The 20,386-nt window shown below is 43.7% G+C and overlaps 1 protein-coding gene across 1 annotated transcript in view; it reads left to right on the forward strand.

Annotated features, from left to right (window-relative positions):
* The window catches only part of GUCY2C (guanylate cyclase 2C), a 95,001-nt gene extending 78,529 nt beyond the window's left edge, over positions 1-16,472 (forward strand). The window contains exons 21-27 of the mRNA XM_074983932.1: positions 976-1,134; positions 7,672-7,864; positions 9,196-9,370; positions 10,580-10,678; positions 11,794-11,888; positions 12,559-12,635; positions 16,298-16,472. Coding sequence (XP_074840033.1) covers positions 976-1,134; positions 7,672-7,864; positions 9,196-9,370; positions 10,580-10,678; positions 11,794-11,888; positions 12,559-12,635; positions 16,298-16,472 — 973 coding nt within the window. The remainder of the gene's footprint in view (positions 1-975; positions 1,135-7,671; positions 7,865-9,195; positions 9,371-10,579; positions 10,679-11,793; positions 11,889-12,558; positions 12,636-16,297) is intronic.
* The last annotated feature ends 3,914 nt before the right edge of the window (positions 16,473-20,386 follow it).

The following is a 20,386-nucleotide window of genomic DNA, read 5'->3' on the forward strand; positions in this document are numbered from 1 at the left end:
ACTTAACATTTTTACACCCCATTAATTCTGTTCCACTACCTTCATGCTTATATTTTTGTTGCTCCTCTCTGACCTTTGTCCAGATTTTCATAATTCAAATAATGGTGTGTCTGCAACATTCTGGATGAGGCCATATCAGAGCAGCACAGAAAAATAGCTAAATTCACCTTCAGGGGCATGGAGGAACACAAAGTTCAGGCCCTACAACTGCTGAGGCAGCAGCATTAAAGGGCGGCTTCCTCAGGGGAGGACAATTGGTTCCATTGTCACCTTCAAAAGGGTGTTTCACTTGCAGAAAAGGCAATTTTAAAATCTAGCCAGGGCTCCATCTGAGTGATTGGGTCTGCCAGACATCTTGGCTCCATCCACTTAATAGGCTGCATCTGCTAGCTCTGGGCCCCAGGTGAAGCAGAGATGTGACTGACTTGTGGTATATTGTCTCTGCTCCTGGCATTGATGAAAGCCTTCAGTCTTGGTCCCACCAAAGGAAACCAGCAGATCTCAGTGAATGAATGTAACCCACATCCTGTGACTTCCCTGGTTGTTAGTAAGATGCCATTGCAAAGGAAGCCTAAAATTATTTTGTTTTTTTTGGGTGCTATATCTCATTGTAAACTCACATCTAATTTGCTGCCTCCTATCACCTCTAGCTCCTCCTCATGATTCTGGTTTTCCATGATATTCTCACCTATTGAATATTTGTGTCAGGTTATTTCAAGTGATCTGAAACGGTGGAGATTAGCAGGGCCAGGAGAGCTGAGGCTCAGAAAATTAGCAAGACAGGATGACCTGGGTTGGCCACAGGCCTTCTGGCCCTAAGGATAAGCCCTTTGCTCAGAGGTGAAATTATGAGCTTTGAGCAATTTCCACTCTAGCTGCAAGGAAACGCCATTCTAAAATAACCTTCTGTAGTTCACTTTTGCCTTTGTCTTGCCAACATGCTTTTTTCATGCTTTCCCCAATCAATTTTCCCAGTAACTACCATAGCCAGACCAATGAAAATTACATGGATACCTTGATCCGGCGTCTGCAGCTGTACTCCCGGAACCTAGAGCTCCTGGTTGAGGAGAGGACAGAGCTATACAAGGCAGAAAGGGACAGAGCGGACAGGCTTAACTTCATGCTGCTGCCACGGTGAGTGTTGACTAACAGGGGTTTCCATTTAGTAGGAAGTATTCAATATTAACTCTGAGGCCACTGGTGTGCATCATAATCCTTGTGGGGTACCCCAACCACAGTGAGCACAAAGGCATGAATAACACCTGTCCCACAGAAAAAAATGCAACAGTTCACAGAGAGTCAGGTAAATAAAATGAGCTAAATTATTCTGGCAGTTATAACAAGTGAGTAAAAGCAGAATCTGGAGCTGTAGAACTGAGGTCCTGACCTTGTAAGGTGACTAAAGATCCCATGTCTTTAGCATTTAGCCATTACTGACTGTTAATGCTCATTAGCGGAACCACCATCTGAACCATTAGTGACATGCTCTTTACCTTTCTTATGAGATAGTATTCTTGGTTGTGATAACTTCAACCGGGGGGTATTTGAGTGCAGGGCCCTAACATTGGAGATCCCCTACACTGTGTTCTATAAAAACAAGGTACAGCTGCAACCTCACCCTGATTTCCATCTGAACAGCGTGTTGCGGTTCCATATCAACCAGGACATCATGCTCCCAGTATTCCACCCCAAGCCATACTCTAGTGGCCAAGAGCAAAGGCTCCACTCTCTGGATGTCTGCAGGGTGCTTGTCTTTTACACTAAGGCCGTGTCTACACTAGCCCCAAACTTCGAAATGGCCATGTAAATGAGCATTCCTATGAGTATATGGGAATAAGGGGACTTCGAAGTAGGTGGGGTCCTTTTGAAAAGGAGCCCTGTCGGGATGAGCTGCGCGGTGGTGAGCCGTGTCAATTTCGAAGTGCCGCGGTCGCCCGCATGCTAATGAGGCGCTGAATACGTATTTCAGCGCTTCATTAGTAAACTTCGAAATGACCATTTACATGGCCATTTTGAAGTTTGGGGCTAGTGTAGACATAGCCTAAGAGAATGAAACCATCCAGGAAATCGATACAGTTATTTGTGGAAGTAACTGATGGAATGAAAGATCAGCCTGTAACCTCCCAGTGCATCACAACTTAGATAGTGCCCTGCATTCCTGAGGGATATAACCTTGCAGTAGTTCTGGCACCTCCACTCACTGCACACTCCAACAGGACTCAGGCTTCATCCTCAGTACTCCTGGTACAGATTTCCAACTCAGGAAATGTGTAGAGCCGGGACATGCTTATCCAGCCCCATCTTTGCTGTGCACTGTGTGATCACTCAGCGTGCCAGAGATGACATGGTACCCAGAAGAGCAGTGCTCCAATCAATGGATGACTCCACCTCTGCCACCTGAACTTGGGCATGTGAGTCACCTGATTGGGATGCACATGAGCAAGAATCCAAGAAAGAAAAAATGGTTACACACCTTCTCGTAACTGTTGTTCTTTGAGACGTGTTGTTCATATCCATTCCCATAGTCACCCTCCTACCCTTCTGTCAGAGCAGCTGACAAGAAGGAACTGAGGGAGTGTTGGGTCAGCAGAGCCCTTTATTTGATCATTGGGTTGCAACGAAGATGCAATGCCAGGGAGTGCTCAGGCTGACCCGAATCTTCAAGAATCTTACATGAAGAGCACAAGTGGAATTTTACATGAGAAGCGCAAGTGGAATTGAAGGTGTAGAGTTTAATCTATAGAGTGCTAAATAGTCTGGGTTTCAGGCCAGGTCTACACTAGGAGGTAAAATCAATTTTAGATACACAAATTCAGCTACAAGAGTTGCATAGCTGGAGTTGATGTATCTAAAATGTATTTTTTGCTGCTGTCCACACTGCAGAAAGTCAATGGGAGAAACTCTCCTAACGACTTCCCTTACACCTCATGACTGCCTGGAGTACCCAGATCAATGGTAGTGCCATGACAGTTCAATTTAGCACATCTCCGCTAGGGACTCTAAATCGAACCTCAGAAGATCAACTAGTAGCATGTCCATCTTCCCATAAATGTAGAGGTACTCTTGGTTACGCACGAGACCATCTCTGTCTCCAAACTATACTGCTGGAATTGTGGTCAGTAGAAGACCTTAATACAGAAGAAATGGGTCTGTCAACAGAACATTCTCTTTGAAGCCTAATCTGCTCTGAATCATACTTCTGCCCTGGTCTGATGTATCAGCTAGCTCTGCAGAAAAACACCGATGACCAACATTGCCGTGATGACCTAATCCTAAGTGTTGACCCAGAAATGCTGACGGAAGAATAACATTGTTATTGACCAAGTGGTATTCCTGCACCAACAGAAAATCCCCATCAGTTGGTCAAGGTTACATCCATGCTACATGGTGGATTATGGTGGCATAGCCATGGCAATTTAGTTAAGCCAGAATAGTCCCCATTGGCTTATCATACCCCAATTTGTGATCGGTCAAGTGTGGTCGAGTGGAAAGGGAGAGTATTGTGGCAAGGCCTATCTGATTCATCTGGAGTTAAGATTTATAACTTAAATATTTAATAGTAACAAAGAGGAAGCCGTGCTAGTCTATACACTATCAAAACAAAAAGCAGTCAAGTAGCACTCTAAAGACTAGCAAAATGGTTTATTAGGTGAGCTTTTGTGGGACAGACCCACTTCTTCAGACCATAGCCAGACCAGAACAGACTCAATATTTAAGGCACAGAGAACCAAAAACACTAAGCAAGGAGGACAAATCAGAAAAAGATAATCAAGGTGAGCAAATCAGAGAGTGGAGGGGTGCGGGGGGGGGAAGGTCAAGAATTAGATTGAGCCAAGTATGCAGACAAGCCCCTATAGTGACTCAGAAAGTTCCCATCATGATTCAAACCATGTGTTAATGTGCCGAATTTGAATATAAAAGTCAGCTCAGATGTTTCTCTTTCCAAAACAGTGCGATAATTCCTTTTCGGTAACACACATACCTTTAGGTCATTGACAGAATGCCCCATTCCATTAAAATGTTGACTAACTGGTTTGTGGCTCTGGAGTGTTTTGATGTCTGTTTTGTGCCCATTGACCCTTTGTCTAAGGGAGTTAGAAGTCTGTCCAATATACAAAGCATCTGGGCATTGTTGGCACATGATGGCATATGTGATGTTAGTAGAGGAGCATGAGAAAGTGCCCGTGATTCTGTGAGTAACCTGGTTAGGTCCAGTGATGGTATTTCCAGAGAAGATATGTGGAATGTCCAGAGACATTCTGTCAATGACCTAAAGGTATGTGTGTTACCGAAAAGGAATTATCGCACTGTTTTGGAAAGAGAAACATCTGAGCTGGCTTTTATATTCAAATTCGGCACATTAACACATGGTTTGAATCATGATGGGAACTTTCTGAGTCACTATAGGGGCTTGTCTGCATACTTGGCTCAATCTAATTCTTGACCTTCCCCCCCCCGCACCCCTCCACTCTCTGATTTGCTCACCTTGATTATCTTTTTCTGATTTGTCCTCCTTGCTTAGTGTTTTTGGTTCTCTGTGCCTTAAATATTGAGTCTGTTCTGGTCTGGCTATGGTCTGAAGAAGTGGGTCTGTCCCACAAAAGCTCACCTAATAAACCATTTTGCTAGTCTTTAGAGTGCTACTTGACTGCTTTTTGTTTAAATATTTAAATTTGTCTTGCCGTAGATGAGCACTTTCTAGTTTATGTATGTTGCACATGACCAATAAAATTAACCAATCTATCTGAATGCTAATCATGCTTAAGAGGATTGTTTGCCTAAGACTGGCCAAACCAGTGTTCCTCAGTACATCTGAAAGACAGATAGGAGGGATGCCAGAAGCAGACCTGTAGGTGCCATGTGCAAAGAGAAGGCTAAACAACCCAGAGACAATTTGAAACACTAGACTTTATTTGACCATTATACATGATGATAAACAAGCAAACTGATTGAAAACTTAGCTTGACAATGGAATGAGGTTCTTGAGAGTACAATGAACAGACATTTCACAACATGAATTAATACTTATTTTAAGCTGACTTTTCAGTTAATTAGGTGACATAACCAGTAAATTTTGCATGTAATGTTTATATACAGTAAACCCTCGCTACAGTGGACCGCTCTTTACTGGACATTGGCATTTATGGATGTCCACTAACATCCCCCCACCAAAAGAAAGTAGAGTACAGTACTGTACTGTACAGTGCTATAAATGGTGACTCACCAGAGACACCACTAGTCCCACCATGGCTGAGACCACCACAGCCGCGGGGTCCCTGGCCACAGCTGGGACCACCATGGCTGGAACTGCTGCATCCCTTAGCTTCCTGGCCACAGCTGGAACCACTGCAGCTGCAGGGTCCCTGGCCATGGCTGAGACTGCTGCAGCCACGGGGTCCTTGGCCACAGCTTGAAGATGGCAGTGATCCCAGCTGCCGGGGGGCAGAGAGGAGGGACACAGTACCAGCGGTGGCTCAGAGACTGAGGAGCCACCTCACTCCGCCCTGAGCACAGGAGACTTGGAGCCTAAGGAGCCACCGTGCTCAGGGCAGAGTGTGGGTGGCTGGGAGCTGGAGGAGTAAATCTTCCGATATAACAGACTTTCAGTTTAAACGGACGCCCCTGTCCCCATTAGACCGTTGTATCAAGCATTTACCATATTAGCAACACTTTTCATCCTGATAGGGTCCTGGAATTTTTTATAAGATTTACAAATTATGTATATGGGAATCAATTCACCTATCGAAGGGCAGCTGCCTTTGTGATAGCATGCTACAGTAGTTTTAACAGTAAATAACAGTATGGCCTTTTTTACAGTAAGGTCTTGTTTACTTAAATTAGTGTGGAGTAAACTAAGGTGTGAATTTAAAGCACACTATCTAGTTTGCACTAATTCTCCATGTGGACATTCTTGTTTGTCCTAAAATGGTCTTTGGCTATGTCTGCACTAGGCCCCCTCCTTTTGAAACGGGGATGCTAATGAGACACTTTGGGGTATGCTAATAAGGTGCTTTCATGAATATGCAGCACCTTATTAGCATAATGGCAGCTACAGCTATTAGAAAGCGCTGCTTTCGAATCGCATACCACCTGTGTAGACAGGGGCCTTTTGAAAGGACCCCCCAGTCTTTGAAAGCCCCTTATTCCTATTTGGTTTTAGGAATAAGGGGCTTTTGAAGACTGGGGGTCCTTTCAAAAGGTTCCTGTCTACATGGATGGTGCACTATTCAAAAGCGGCACTTTCGAATTGCCACGGCTGCCGTTATGCTAATGAGGCACTGCATATTCATGGAAGCACCTTATTAGCATATCCCAAAGTTTTTTATTAGCATCCCCCTTTCGAAAGGGGAGGGCTTGTGTAGACACAGCCGTTGTGTGTTTTAGCTTAATATACTTCCGTGGTCCTATGATATGAAGAGTGACACACTGTCACTGACAACTGAAACAGGAACGAGAATTTAGGAAGGCAGAATATAGTTAAACAGCATGGAACTTGGCCAGGACACATGGCCAAATGCCTCAAGAGCAAGATGTACAGAAAAAGTGTATGTACAAAAGAGCATTGGAAACTGGATTCAATTTCCAAAGCTGATAAATGCTCACCCGACAGATTGGAACTAAGCAGAAAGAAATATGGTTATGTCTATACAGCCTTGCAGTTGGGACTATAATGGTGTGAACTGAAGCGCTCTTTAGTGTGCTGTCCTGTGCTGTAACTTCTTCATATGAATTATGTGGGTGTGAACTACTTCATATTAATATAATCTTCTTTAAATAGGACTAAATTAGCACAATCTAGATACCTTTAAGATTGCACCCCCTGCATCCAGACAGGGGAGTTATAGCACAGCACACGAGTGTGTGCTGCAATTCACAACCCCATAGTCCAAATTGTAGCATCATATAGATAGGACTGTCTCTTTGGCTTTAGTGTGCACAATTCCAAGCTAGAGACTTGAAAGCAGGTCTTGGGAGGAGGCCGTGTGCTTTATCCAGTCTTGTTTCTGGATTTTCTCAGAATCTCAGTTATTGGCTATGTCTTCATTAGAAGCATTAGAACCTCTGTCCACAGATTGCTGCTGCGCACAATTTGCTCTGTGGACGGAGAACTGCCAGACTGCACTGCCCTCTGGTGACAGAAAGTGACATGGCAGCTCTGCAAACAGGGCTGCCTGGAACTGGAAGACCTCTCGTTGACAGAAGTGTATACGCTGCACTTCTGTCGATAGTACTCTGTCAACAGACTTAAACCTCAAATTTTTGAGGGATAACTTTGTTGAGGCAAAAGCAGGGTTCTGTCGAGATTCTGTCGACAGAATGCTTTATGCGTGTAGACGCTGCCTGAGCTATGTCAACAGAACTCTCAGTGTAGACACAGCCATTGTGTATAAGGTGGCATAAGGATAAAGAGCGTTTTACAAAAAGATAAGGAATGTCTATTCCCTGAAGAGTTTACAATCTAAATAAGAACTCCTCAACTATAAGGCTCTTGTAGCCAGAAATGCTAGCATGTCTGACTTTCTAAGTGCTGGTTGATCTCAAACCAAAATGTTGGTTTGTTTATTACCAAGCCTCTATTTCTGGAACACTTATGACTGCTCTAGGAGGTTGAGGTATCCTCTAAAGTACAAGCTTTAATTATCTGCATTTTCCTTCCACCTTTCCTCACAGGCCAGTGGTAAAATCTTTGAAGGAGACTGGGCGGGTAGAGCCAGAGCTGTTTGAAGCTGTCACCATCTACTTCAGCGACATTGTCGGCTTCACCACACTTTGCCAATACAGCACTCCCATGGAAGTGGTGGACATGCTCAATGACATCTATAAGAACTTTGACCACATTCTTGACCATCACGATGTTTACAAGGTGAAGAGAGCCTCACTTACATTTAAACAATATTCAAGGTACATAAAGCATCATAGACAGGGTATTGGGGAACAAAGAGTTAAGTACAAAGACTTAAAACCGATGTGCTAAATAAACGCAAATGAGAGATGTGCAGGCCAAGATTCTCTCCCTTTACTGTGCTTTGTGTAGCTCTCTGTAGATTTTTTTTATACCAAGTGGTCACAGATGTCTTGCCTAGAATACTGTGTACTGAGCACTTCACTGCCAGACAGATGTCATCTAATTGGAGAGAATTTGGCAATCCTACACTGGCAAGAGATGACCTAAGGAGCCTTTTCCATATTATAATTAATGGCTGTATCTACACTTGAGAGTTTTGTTGACAGAAGGGGCCTTCTGTCGACATAACTCAGGGAGCGTCTACACACATAAAGCATTCCATCAACAAAGTCTCAACAGAACTCTGCATTTGCCTCCACAGTGTTATCCCTCAAAAATTTGAGGCCCAACACTTTTGTCGATAAGACAAAAAAGCAGTCATGTAGCACTTTAAAGAGTAACAAAATAATTTATTAGGTGATGAGCTTTCATGGGACAGATCCACTTCTTCAGATCGTTGCCTTACCAGAACAGACTCAATATATAAAGCACAGAGGTCCAGAAATTATCAAGATTAACAAATCAGAAAAATTGTTATCAAGGTTGGCGAATCAGAAGAACAGAGGGATGGCAGCGTGGGGTGGGGTCTAACTCTTAACTTCCCCATCCCACATCAAAATAAAACAGCAGTCATTCAAATTCGACACATTAACACGTGGTTTGGACAGGACAGCAATTACCTGACCCATTAGAAGGACTCTTTTACATAATTTGATGTTTTATCTAACTCTTAACTTCCCACCCACCCCCACCTCTGCTGTCCCTCTGCTCTTCTGATTTGTCAACCTTGATAACAATTTTTCTGATTTGTCAACCTTGATAACAATTCTTCTGATTTGTCAACCTTGATAACAATTTTTGGAACTCTGTGCTTTATATATTAAGTCTGTTCTGGTAAGGCAATGATCTGAAGAAGTGGGTCTGTCCCACTAAAGCTCATCACATAATAAATTTTTTGTTAGTCTTTAAAGTGCTACATGACTGCTGTTTTATTTTGATAGGATACAGACTAACACAGCTATCTCTCTGTCACTAGAGCAAGTTGTGTATAGCAGCAATCTGTCAACATAGGTTCTGTTGAGATTTATCTGTCGACAGTAACTTCTGTCAGCAGATGCTTCTAGTGTAGACATAGCCTATATTTATCTTCCAGTAACTGGTTATGGTAACTGTTGATCATATTTTCACAGGTGGAGACCATTGGTGATGCGTACATGGTGGTGAGTGGCTTACCAAAGAGAAATGGCAACCGCCATGCAGTGGACATCTGTATGATGGCATTGGACATCCTTAGTTTCATGGGATCCTTTGAATTACGACATCTTCCAGGCTTGCCTGTTTGGATTCGCATAGGGATTCACTCTGGTACGTGGTCATGGCATATGAACATGAATGTTATAGCTCTTTTATGTAGATTAAAGGTGTGTCTACACTACAGAGTTCTGTCGACGGAAGTTGCTGTTGACGGATATGTCCCGACAGAACCTCTGTCGACAGAACACGTACATGCCTAATGCAGGCGCCCCCTGTCAACACCCTCTGTTGATACAGAGCAGCCAGACTGCCCAGCCCTCTATTGACAGACCAGCCAACCAGAAGCGCTGCAAACAGGGCAGTCCTGTGAACTGGAAGCCCTCTCTGTTGACAGAGGGCCCCTCAGAGCATCTACACTATTTTTTAGTTGACAAAATCTGTTGACAGAGGGCCTATGTCTCCAACAGTCAAGACAGAACTCTGCCGGGAAAACAGCTGTGCTCTGTCAACAGATTCTCAACAGAACACATTTGTAGTGTGGACATGCCCTAGTTTTGTTGACAGAAGGCCTCTTTTGTCAACGGAACTCTGTAATGTAGACACAGCTTTAGATACCTTCCCCAACACACACTGAAAAGTGGGCCTACATTAGATGGTTTTGAAGCAAATGTTTTCATGAGGACAACAGAGAATCAATTTTTGGTTTAATTTATTAGGGGGGCATAGTGGATAATCCAGAGATCCCAAGTACTTGGGGAAACTTTATCTTTTAATGTTTCACTACTTTGTTATTTATGTCCTTCTCTGGAGAAAGGCTATAACAATTCAGTTACTTGGGACGGCCTTCAAGACAACACCAGAAATCCATAACGAAATTCATTCTCTCTAACCCCTGCTTCCAGAGATAACACTTAGGAATTATGCTAATACTTCTGCATTTTTATCTTTACAGAAATATATTCAAATAGTATGAATAGTCTGTTGATATATGTAACATATTTTACAAGGGTAACAGAGACAGGTCTGGCCTACATTTGGTGTTAGACCTCTAGATTTTGTAGAAAGTGTTGTAGATTGTGCTTTCAATCAGTGTTGAATCCATTGCCTCTTTTCTGCTGAGTAATACCATCGTCCAGATGAGAACACGCACTCACCCCGGCACACTCTTAGCTAACTCCCATAGTTATGATGGCATCACACTAATTCCTACGTTTCAGTTTCTTTCAGGCATGTCTGATACCTCAAAGGCTTCTCTGAATCCCCAAGGAATAACACGCTCTCTGTCTTCCTCTCTCTCTGACACTTATTCTTTGCTTTCAGGTCCATGTGCTGCTGGTGTGGTTGGGATTAAGATGCCTCGTTACTGTCTATTCGGAGATACAGTTAACACAGCTTCCAGGATGGAATCCACAGGTCTACGTAAGAATTGAAGCTCACCTCTCTGGGCAATCTGGCAGTAGGCTAGTTGTGCACTCAAATACAACATCCCTTCTCTAGCCAAGAACAATGATGGAAAAAACCTATTAAACAGTACTGCCATTTCTCCACTAGACCCAGGATAATGCAGACTTATTCCAGTTTTTGCTTCTAGTTAATGAAGGGCCTAAGTGCCTTGCCGACTGGGTTCCTTTGGGACTGATGATTTTAATGCTACTGAAATTTAATGTAATGCTTATATAGTTGATTGACGTTACAGCGCCTAGTGATTTGGATAGGCATCTTTATTATATTGAATGTAATTAAATAATTGTCCCACAGTCTAGCAGTTTTGCTACTAAGACTGTTGCCTGAGAGCCAGCCTAATTTTTCTTCCCTTTACTCAGATTTTCCCTATTCTTTCCTCATTTTTGATATTTATTCCCTCCAAATACCGCTATGACTTCTATCCTGAGACATTTGTTGGCTCAAATTATTATTATTATTATTTGTTATAATATAGATTTTTTAATGTTTCCATTTACATAATGCTTGGTGATGTATTACAGTAGAGTCACAACATTCACAAGGGTTTGGTGCTGAGAACCCTCGCGAACGTTGAATTTTGCAAATATGGCAGCCGCCAGTGGTCCCTGCCTGGAGCCCCAGAGAGGCAGCGGCTGCTGGTGCTCCTGCCCCAGGGCCCTGGGGAAGTGGTGGCTGCTGGCACTCCTGTCCAGAGCCCCAAGAAGCGGTGGCTGCCAGCACTCCTGCCTGGGGCCCCGAGGAAGTGGCAGCTGCCGGTGCTCCTGCCTGAAGCCCTGGGGAAGTGGCAGCCGCTGGTGCTCCCCTCTGTGGAGTCCCAGGAAGTAGCCCCACTTGTGAATAATTGAATTAGTGAACCTTAAGTTTGCAACTGTGGGATCTTGCTGTAGTTATTTTTGGGTTCAACAATAAATGGGTAGCTTCCATGTCATTTAAATCACAGAATTGGTCCTAAGACATCACAGGCAATTACTTCTAATAAACTTCTAACATAGCACCAGTTTGCCCTGAAAAGAACACTTCATGCATTAAGTTTCTGAATTGAGTATTTTTGCTTATTTGTTTACTTTTAGCTTTACGGATTCATGTAAGTGGGTCTACTATTGCCATCCTGAAGAGGACAGATTGTCACTTCCAGTATAAAGTGAGAGGAGAGACTTATCTGAAGGTAACATATATCCTAACCAGTGTTCCCTCTAATTTTCCCATCCATGGATGGAATAAATTTTGTTATGCGCACCAAAGCATGGATGGATGTGCACCACCAATAGAAACACATACTGCCTACTGTGGGTAGCTGTGGGCACTCTGCTAATTAGCTGGGCAGCACCTGAATCTCTTCTGGGCAGCCATCCAAGCACTCAAGCTTACATGGCTACATACACATAGAAATGAAATTTACTGAAAGGTGGTATACACCTGAGATGTTCACTTGGCTTAGACAAACATCTGGAAACAAGAAAGACATATGAGGGTACTGGAGACATCCCTCTAGAGTGAATGTAGCCATTGAAAAAGCATATGAGACATAAGTAAAGGAAATACAGATAACTAGGAAGTACTGTAGGTGGAACATATCATTGGTAATAAAAATTTGGAGAGGGAGCAGCGATGAACGGGCTTGGTGGTAGAGGCCTATTAATTTGCTGCCCTTTGCTATGATGCATTTGTTTCGGTTTATAAGATTTGATAGGTGTCCATCCTATGCTCTGGTGCCTGTTGCATACGGGAAGCAAAGATAATACATCGATCATATAATACAGTTTAACATAAAATATATAAATCAATATATCATGCCTACCTAATCCCTAAATTGTGCCTCTCTCCTGTTGTACTAGGGCAAAGGAACTGAAATTACCTACTGGCTGACAGGGGTGAAGGACCAGCAGTATAATCTCCCAACACCTCCTTCTGTGTAAGATGTTCTTTGTATGTAAGAAGGAAGAAAAGAGCTGCCAGGCTTTGCACTTCAGCTTCATTCATTCAGACTTTCGCTTTTCTCCTGAAATGTTTAACATACAATACTTTTTGACATTCCTTGCACATACAGGTATATGTAATGGCTGGGTCCATACAGCGCTCCGCCCAGTGCCGCTGCCGGCAGAGCTGTGCCAAAATGAGTGCCATTTGCAATCCTCAGAAGCTCATTTTGCCTAGCTCTGCTGGCAGTGGCGCTGGGCAGAGCGCCGTGTAGACATAGCCAATATAATTCTGGGATTGCTCACATGCTTAAGTACTTTGTGGGATCAGGGCCTTGTACTCAGACATTCAAGGAAAATTCATTTGAAAGGAATGTTGATTAAATAGGTGCAGAGTTCATACTGGGGAAAAAAAGAATGGTGATAATGACCCAAGTTTTACCCCCAGTCCAAGCTCTGATTACTTTTAACGCTAAAATGTGATACCAGTCACAATAGAATGTGCAGATGTCATAATGTTTTTCTTCCCTTTCCTTTGCATGCTATGATTAGTAGTGAAATGTTAAATTGTCATTACTGTACTAAGCGTCGTACTCAATACCAAAATGAGATGAATGAGAGCAGTTCACACCTCTTACTTGTCATTTTAGATTGTCAGCAGACTTAAGCACTTCTTTGTTTATATTTAGTGCTCACTTTGAAGGTTACCTGCACAAGCATAAGGTCTATTAACTTAATTTTTAAAACCCTGCGTAAAGGGTTCTTGTTTACTCTCCACAATATTGTGGGGAGCGCAGCAGGCTGCAACCACCATAGGCACATTTAGGAGGCTGACCTTCCACCTCATGAGGAGGCAGCAAAAGCACTCTTTGAGATGCGTGTATGCCCACTTCACAGTGTTCCTGGCCTGGTTCAGGCATGTGTTGAAAAGATCCTGGGATGGGTCAGTGCATCCTGTATAGGACCTCATAAGCTATGGGTGCAGCGGGTACATGGCATCAGCCATGATGCAGGGGGGCATGGTAATGTCTCCCACTGGGAGCTCCCGCAGAGGGAGGGAGGTGCCCTCCTGCATCCTGTGCCCCAGCAATGAGTTCCTAGACACCCGGGCATCATGGGCCCTCACCGATCAGTCCACACGCATGTCCTTGAACTGGCCTCAGGTGTTGACAAGGGCCTGGAGGATCACGAAGTGTTACCTCTTTCTGTTGACAAAAGCTCCAGTCCTGTGGACTGGGGCACGGATGGCTATGTGTGTCCTGTCCAGTGTGCCAAAACAGTTTGGGAAGCCCAGCTCTGTGCAGCTGGCGAGAGCAACGTCCAGGTCCCTGACGATGATGACCCGACACAGGAAGAGGGTGTTTATCACCCGGATGACTTGCATGGGGTGGAAGACAGGCATGTCTGTGAGTGCATGGCTGGGTGATCCCCAGCCCCTTGCAAGGTCCCACGCCCCAGCCCCTTGCAGGGGCCCCCCTTTCCTGGTGGCCCCCTCCCCGTGGTGGGTGTGTAGCCTGAGCTGGGCTTACCTCAAGTAGGACTGCCATGATGGTGGCCTTGCCTACCCCAAACTGATGGCTGACTGACCAGTGGCTGTCTGGGGTGGGCAGCTTCCAGATGGCTATCACTGCCCTCTTCTGCAGCGGGAGTGCGAGACGCATCCTGGTGTAGCGGTGCTAGTGGGCTAGGGCCAGCCAGTGGTACAGCTTCTTGAAGGTCTCTCTTATCATACTGAAGTTTTGTAGCCACTAGTTCTCACCCCATTCCCCCTGCACCAGGCAGTCCCAACACTTGGTGCTGGTGGGGTACACCCGGCGTCACCAAATCAGCAGGGTCAGAGGGCACTGAAGTAGCCCCTGCCAGACAGCCCACAGGAGGCCTGTGTGACTGGCCCTCCAGTGCTGCTGGAGGAGAGCTGCAAGCAGCACGCCCAGCAGGGGAGCTGCTGGGGAGGCATGGTGTCCCTGGTAGAGCTCAGGTCCCTGCGAAGGGTCTGCAGTGTTACAGCAAGCCTTGCAGCCCAGAGCACATGCAGGGTATGAGTGTTGGGAGGGGCTGTTTAAGGGAGCAGCTGGCTGAATTCCCAGAAGGGCTTCACAGCATGCAACCCTGTAGACAGCGTTTCCTGGCCTGTTATTTTGCAATAGTGGCCATGGCTGTGTAGGCGCTCCCTTTTGAAATGCCGGGCTGCTTTTCGAAATAGATGATTGTGGCTTTGTGTGTGTCGGTGCGCCATTTCAAAGACCGTTCTTTTGAAAAATGCATTTCAAAATTGCGGTGTAGTCTAGACATAGTCCCCATGATGCATAACGCCTCTGGTGACACAGACCCATCAACAGAAAGCTGGTCTGGACGTTCCAGGGAGCACTCTGTCAACAGACAGGGCTTCTGGGACAGCAGGCAGTCCTGTCTGCTGTGCTTCCATTTGGTCATTTTGCCAACAGAGCAGACAGGTAGTCTGGCCACTCTCTGCTTACAGAGTGGATCACTCTTGTGATCTGCTTGGCAGTTTGGCCATGATCTGTTGACAGAAGCTTCGTCGTATGATGTCTTCAGGCACAAACTTCTGTCGGCAAATCCCTGTAATCTCGACATAGCCTGAGTCAGTTTCAGAAGTAAAGGCGTATGGTGACACTGAAGTGCTGCCTTTGAAAAGTGACATAAAACTGAGTTCCTGACCGAATAAGTTTGTTAGTCTTTAAAGTGCTGCAGGAATGTTTATTTGTGAAGCTACAGACTAACATAACTACCCTTCTGAGCCTTTTTATAGTAGTTTTCCTTTATTGGAAATAGTGAGTTTCACATTGGTGTTTATCAAGTGTAGTGTTTATGTTACTTAAGTTATTCTTCTCATCCCTTACCTATTCTTTCATCATGCTGGTTTCAATCACAGTATCTTGTCCCAGTTGATAGGTGCTTGCTTCATTTTTTAGAGTCATCAATCTGCCTTCTTCTCACAGCTCAATAGGTACATTTGATATTTGCTTGGTGTTCCTGAGTCTCTGACCCCTCCTATGACCATTTGGATACCAGATTGGCCTTCAGACTCATCTCTTTGCAAACGTTTACATTCTTCACTCACAAAACCAAAACATACATTGCTGCTTCACACAAGCAAGGATTGCATAGTTGCTTTCATAAAAATAGATCTAGTACAAAATATTCTAAGACTGAAGTAACCGCTACTATTACAAATTCTTCCATAATACCAAAAACATCCTTATGCTTTCAAATTAAAGAGAAAATTCTATCCTAAGGGTGAACACAGTGATTAACAAGAACCCTTTTGGACTCTTCCTGCCTTAATATTAATAACAAACCCAAACAGCCTGCTTAATGCGTCTTTACCAACAGTACTAGGCCATTCCTTTCTGCTAGCCGGAAGAGATGGCTGGCAAGATACGCTGAGGTGCATTACATTGTTTAATACTGTATTTTAGTTCCATGGCTATACAGTAATCCACATTGTCAGGAATAGTCATAAGTAGATCCTAAATTGGATTGCTATGTTCACTTGGAATTGATTGTGCCCATAAACTATCCCACTAGTATGCTGTGAACTTCTGGAAAGATGGTAGGATACAATTGTCTAAAAGTAGCTTGGGAACTGGGATCATTGCAAGAGTCACTGATATATTTCCTCTTCTGCTATTTCCAGAGAGAATCAGCAGCGGCTGCAAGATGACTTAGCAGGGATGATAACAAAGTCTCTGGAGGAAAGGCAAACTGAAGGGGTCCTGGTGCGTGAGCCTTCCCGTGTGGCCAGCTACCGAAGAGGCACCCTAGAATACCTGCAGCTGGCCACCACAGAAAATTCCAGCACCTATCTGTAGAACTGGATGTTTAGTGTGACATAAAAAATGAGCTAAGCCATGGAAGATACTCCACAGAGACTGGAGACTGATATTCTCAGGAAAGGCTGAGAGAAAACAAGATTGTTTTCTCTTTGGGAAAAGTCTCTATCACCTAGCTTTTTATCCATGAATCAGATAGACCTTTTATGTGGTGCCAAAATGTGGTTACCTCCATGCTTGCAACATCTTCCCATTCACCTGATGGCTTAACCCATGCATATCCATCCACCTTGATATGTGGAAAGAGAAAATATCTATTTGAGACTATAATGTATTGTCTGATATTTTTAAGAGTGATCATCTGTTCAATGACCCATTTCCCAGAGTCTTCTCTGTAGAGTCGTAATTTATCATGATTTTAAACTTAGAGTTTAACTTTAATTTTTTATTTGAAAAGGTGCTTTAGTATATTTTCAAATATTTAAAATGTACGTAGCTGTGGACCAGGATAGTTTGCAATTTTGTTTCTTTTGTAATTTCCCCACTGTAAATTTTCAAGTGTTTTTTTAGTCAAATTAAACTAGCTCAAGAAATGGAACTTGCCACTGTTTCTTTAGTGAGATTGTTCCAAAGTTTGGATGTGTTCTGAAGTTTATTGGAACATTTACAGAATTGAGTTGGAAATCTTGCAAAAATTGGCTCCATTATATTATTTCTCTACTTCTGCTTCTGGCCCTAAACCCAGAAGCACATAGACCACAGCAGAAATTAAAAACAAAGCAAAATGGAATATAACATAACTTAAAGAGCTTCATTTCAACTTTTGGGTAGAGTATCATGGGAGTGCATTTTGTTTGGATTTTATCAGCGCTGGCACAACCATATGCTAAAATCAACACTTCATATTAATTAAGTTTAGAAAAGAGCCAAACCACAGTTGTTTTCACTAAAGAAATAATTGCTACCAATCAAAAATGACAAGGTGTCCTGTGGCACCTTAGTGACTAACAGCTTTATTTGAGTGAACTGCAACCATCCTGATTGAATTAACCTTGTTGGCAAGGCTCTTCTGCATAGTAATGTAACACTTCCATCTTTGTATGTGTGTATAAATCTCTGCCAAACTGGAGCTTTCACTCCATGCATCAGATGAAATGGGCTGCAGTCCTCAAAATTTTATGTCTGTAACAGGGCAGATGGGCCACTGCTTGCGGAGTGGCCCTGGGTCACACCCTTCTAGCCATGGGGAATCAGCACTGCACAGGGAGGTTTCCCTTGACCTCCCCCAGAGAGGTTGAGACAACAGCTGATGCACATCCTCTGGCAGGGAGAGGCGCCAGCAAGAGTCAATAGTGCATCCCCAGATGGGGAATGGCACTGGTAATAGTGTATACCATGTCCCTGAGGCACTGGTAAGCAGTCTATACCAGGGGTAACTTGTGATGGAGCATGGGGGCAAGGTGGAGGTGGGATTCCAGTGCCTTTACGAACACAGTCCCAGGAAGACTATGCTTCCACACTGCAGTGTCCTGTGAGGAAGAAATTAAAAATCCTCTCTGAGCACTCCTGCCAATCCCTGGATGGCTCATCCCACCCAGGTAACACTCACTTCCCTCTTCACACCACATGCAGGGGTTTTACCCCCACGTGCAATCTGGCAGCGTCTTCTCCTTCCTTCCCCTCCTCTCCTGGATTTTTTCCCCTCCTCTCTGAGACTATTTTCCCCTCTAGACTACCACTACCTGTAGTTGCTTGATCCCCCCAGGCTAGTAAATTTCTTCCTCCTTCCCCCCACCCCAGACCACTACTACCCTGCTCTGATTTTCCCCCTTAAACACTTTTTAACCTCTCTAAAGAGCAGAAACTGACTCCACATGAGGGCAGCAGCAGATGTAACTGAGAACGACAGGAATTCTGAGAGGGAGCTGTTCTGCTCTTTTGACATGGCCATGTCAAAGCCTTTGCCTTTGTCTACGCCGACATTTTGTTGCCCAAAACTGCCTTTGGGTGACAAAACAAGGCTATGGCTACATGGCAGGGTTTTTCAGAAATAACTTATTTCAATGTTCTAACATCAAAATAAGTTATTCCTGAAAAGAGCGTTCATACTGCAAGAGCATTTCAAAATTGATTGTTTATACTAGGGAGTCCAATTTTGAAATAAGAGCAATGATGGGTTGCCTCTGTGAAGGACAACTGAATCATAATGACCTCTGATTAGTACACACAGAGTCAATTTTAAATTGAAAGTGAGGGGGTTGGCAAAAATAATTCATTCTGATGAAGTTACCTTTTTGAGTTAAATATCCTGATAGTCCAGAATAACAAGCTTTGCAGTGTGGACACAAGGGTGTTTTTTTAAAAAAAAAAAAATTGTAGACACCCCTAAGAGTGTACACTCTGCAATGTGACTGTAGTCCTGAAAAAACACTGGCAACAAAAAATTTCAGTCTCTAAAAGATAGAAGATCTGAAGAAGTGGGTCTGTCCCACAAAAGTTCATCACCTAATAGATTATTTTGTTAGTCTTTAAAGTTCTATTGGACTGCTTTTTTGTTTTTAGCTCTACAAGAGTTTTTCTTTTCCCCTCCCTTTGCTAACAAAGAGTCAGTGTAGACATAGCTGCTTTCTTTGTCACCAGAATTGGCTTCTGCTAGTGTCCCACAATGCCTACTCTGATTGTGCTGTTCAATGTTCTGATCTCTGCTGCCCTGCAAACATGAGCCCTTCCCTTTTTAAAGCTCTGGGAAGTATCTGACAGCTCAGTGTAGTCCTCCCTTTGGGGAACAAACAAAGGAAATTATTGGAATGCTCCTGTTCTGTCCTGCATTAGAAATGGAGCAGCAGGCAGGCAGTTGTTGGAGGGGTGTGGAGGAGAGACTGCTCTGCCACTTGACATATCTCAGACTCATGGAGCTACTCTTGAAAACACTCCTGGCAGCTGAGGAGGCTGTGAGAGAACTTGGAGGAAATCCCAAAATGTTCAGCGATCAGCTCCACCTCCTCACAAAAGCGCATGGTGAGATACATAGGCCAGGTCTACATTAGGAAACTAAGTCAACTTCAGATACACAATTCTAGCTACAGCAGTTGCATACCTAGAATTGACATCTGAAATTGACTTACCTGGCTGTCCTCATTGAGGAAGGTCCATGGGAGAATTTCTCCTGTCAGTCTATCTTACTCCTCATTTCTCATAAGGAAGACACAGACAAGCAAAATCGAACTCCAGAAGATCAACCCTGAATAGGTTGATTTTCCAGGGTAGTGTAGATGTAGGCATACTCAAAGTGCATGGCTCAAACTGTTGATGATGGTGCCCCCAATGTGGAAGTGATCTGTTAGACAGAGAGAGCAAGTGTGAACCCCACTTGGTATCAACAAAAGTTTTATCGACAAAACTTGCTAGTATAGACAAGGCCTAAGGAAATGCTAAAACAATAACACAACTCCAAACTTGTTCATTGAGCAGCTGCTTTGTGTCTTTCTTGATCATGTATATCTCTGATTTAAATCCAATACTTTTTTTTTAAACATAAAAGTTGAAGGAGAAGCAAATGTACCGCAGGACAGAGTGGAAGTGCTAATTATCCTGGAAAAATGAGAGCAGTAGCACATTTAGTGAAATATCTGACATGCTTAAATCTGAATAATCCAACTATAGCCAACCTGAGTTTGAGAAATAGCCAGAATTTACCAACGTACATTGTCAAAAAAACACGGTTCAATGTCAGCAGCCTGTCAGCTGGCCTTCCTGAGATGCCATATGTGTAGTTTCAAAGGGCATGGTTTTATTTTTGTAATACATAAATAAGTTTTGTTGTATGTTTTTCTGACAAATAGCCACTTTATGATTTTTGAACATACCTGAAACCCAGGAGTTAAAATGGCACCTACTGGAACAAGTTGCCACAGGCTATTGGGTGTAGCAGCAAGTCAGAGGCATAACAGCAT

Source organism: Carettochelys insculpta, chromosome 1 (assembly GCF_033958435.1).
Source record: "Carettochelys insculpta isolate YL-2023 chromosome 1, ASM3395843v1, whole genome shotgun sequence".
NCBI lineage: Eukaryota > Metazoa > Chordata > Testudines > Carettochelyidae > Carettochelys > Carettochelys insculpta.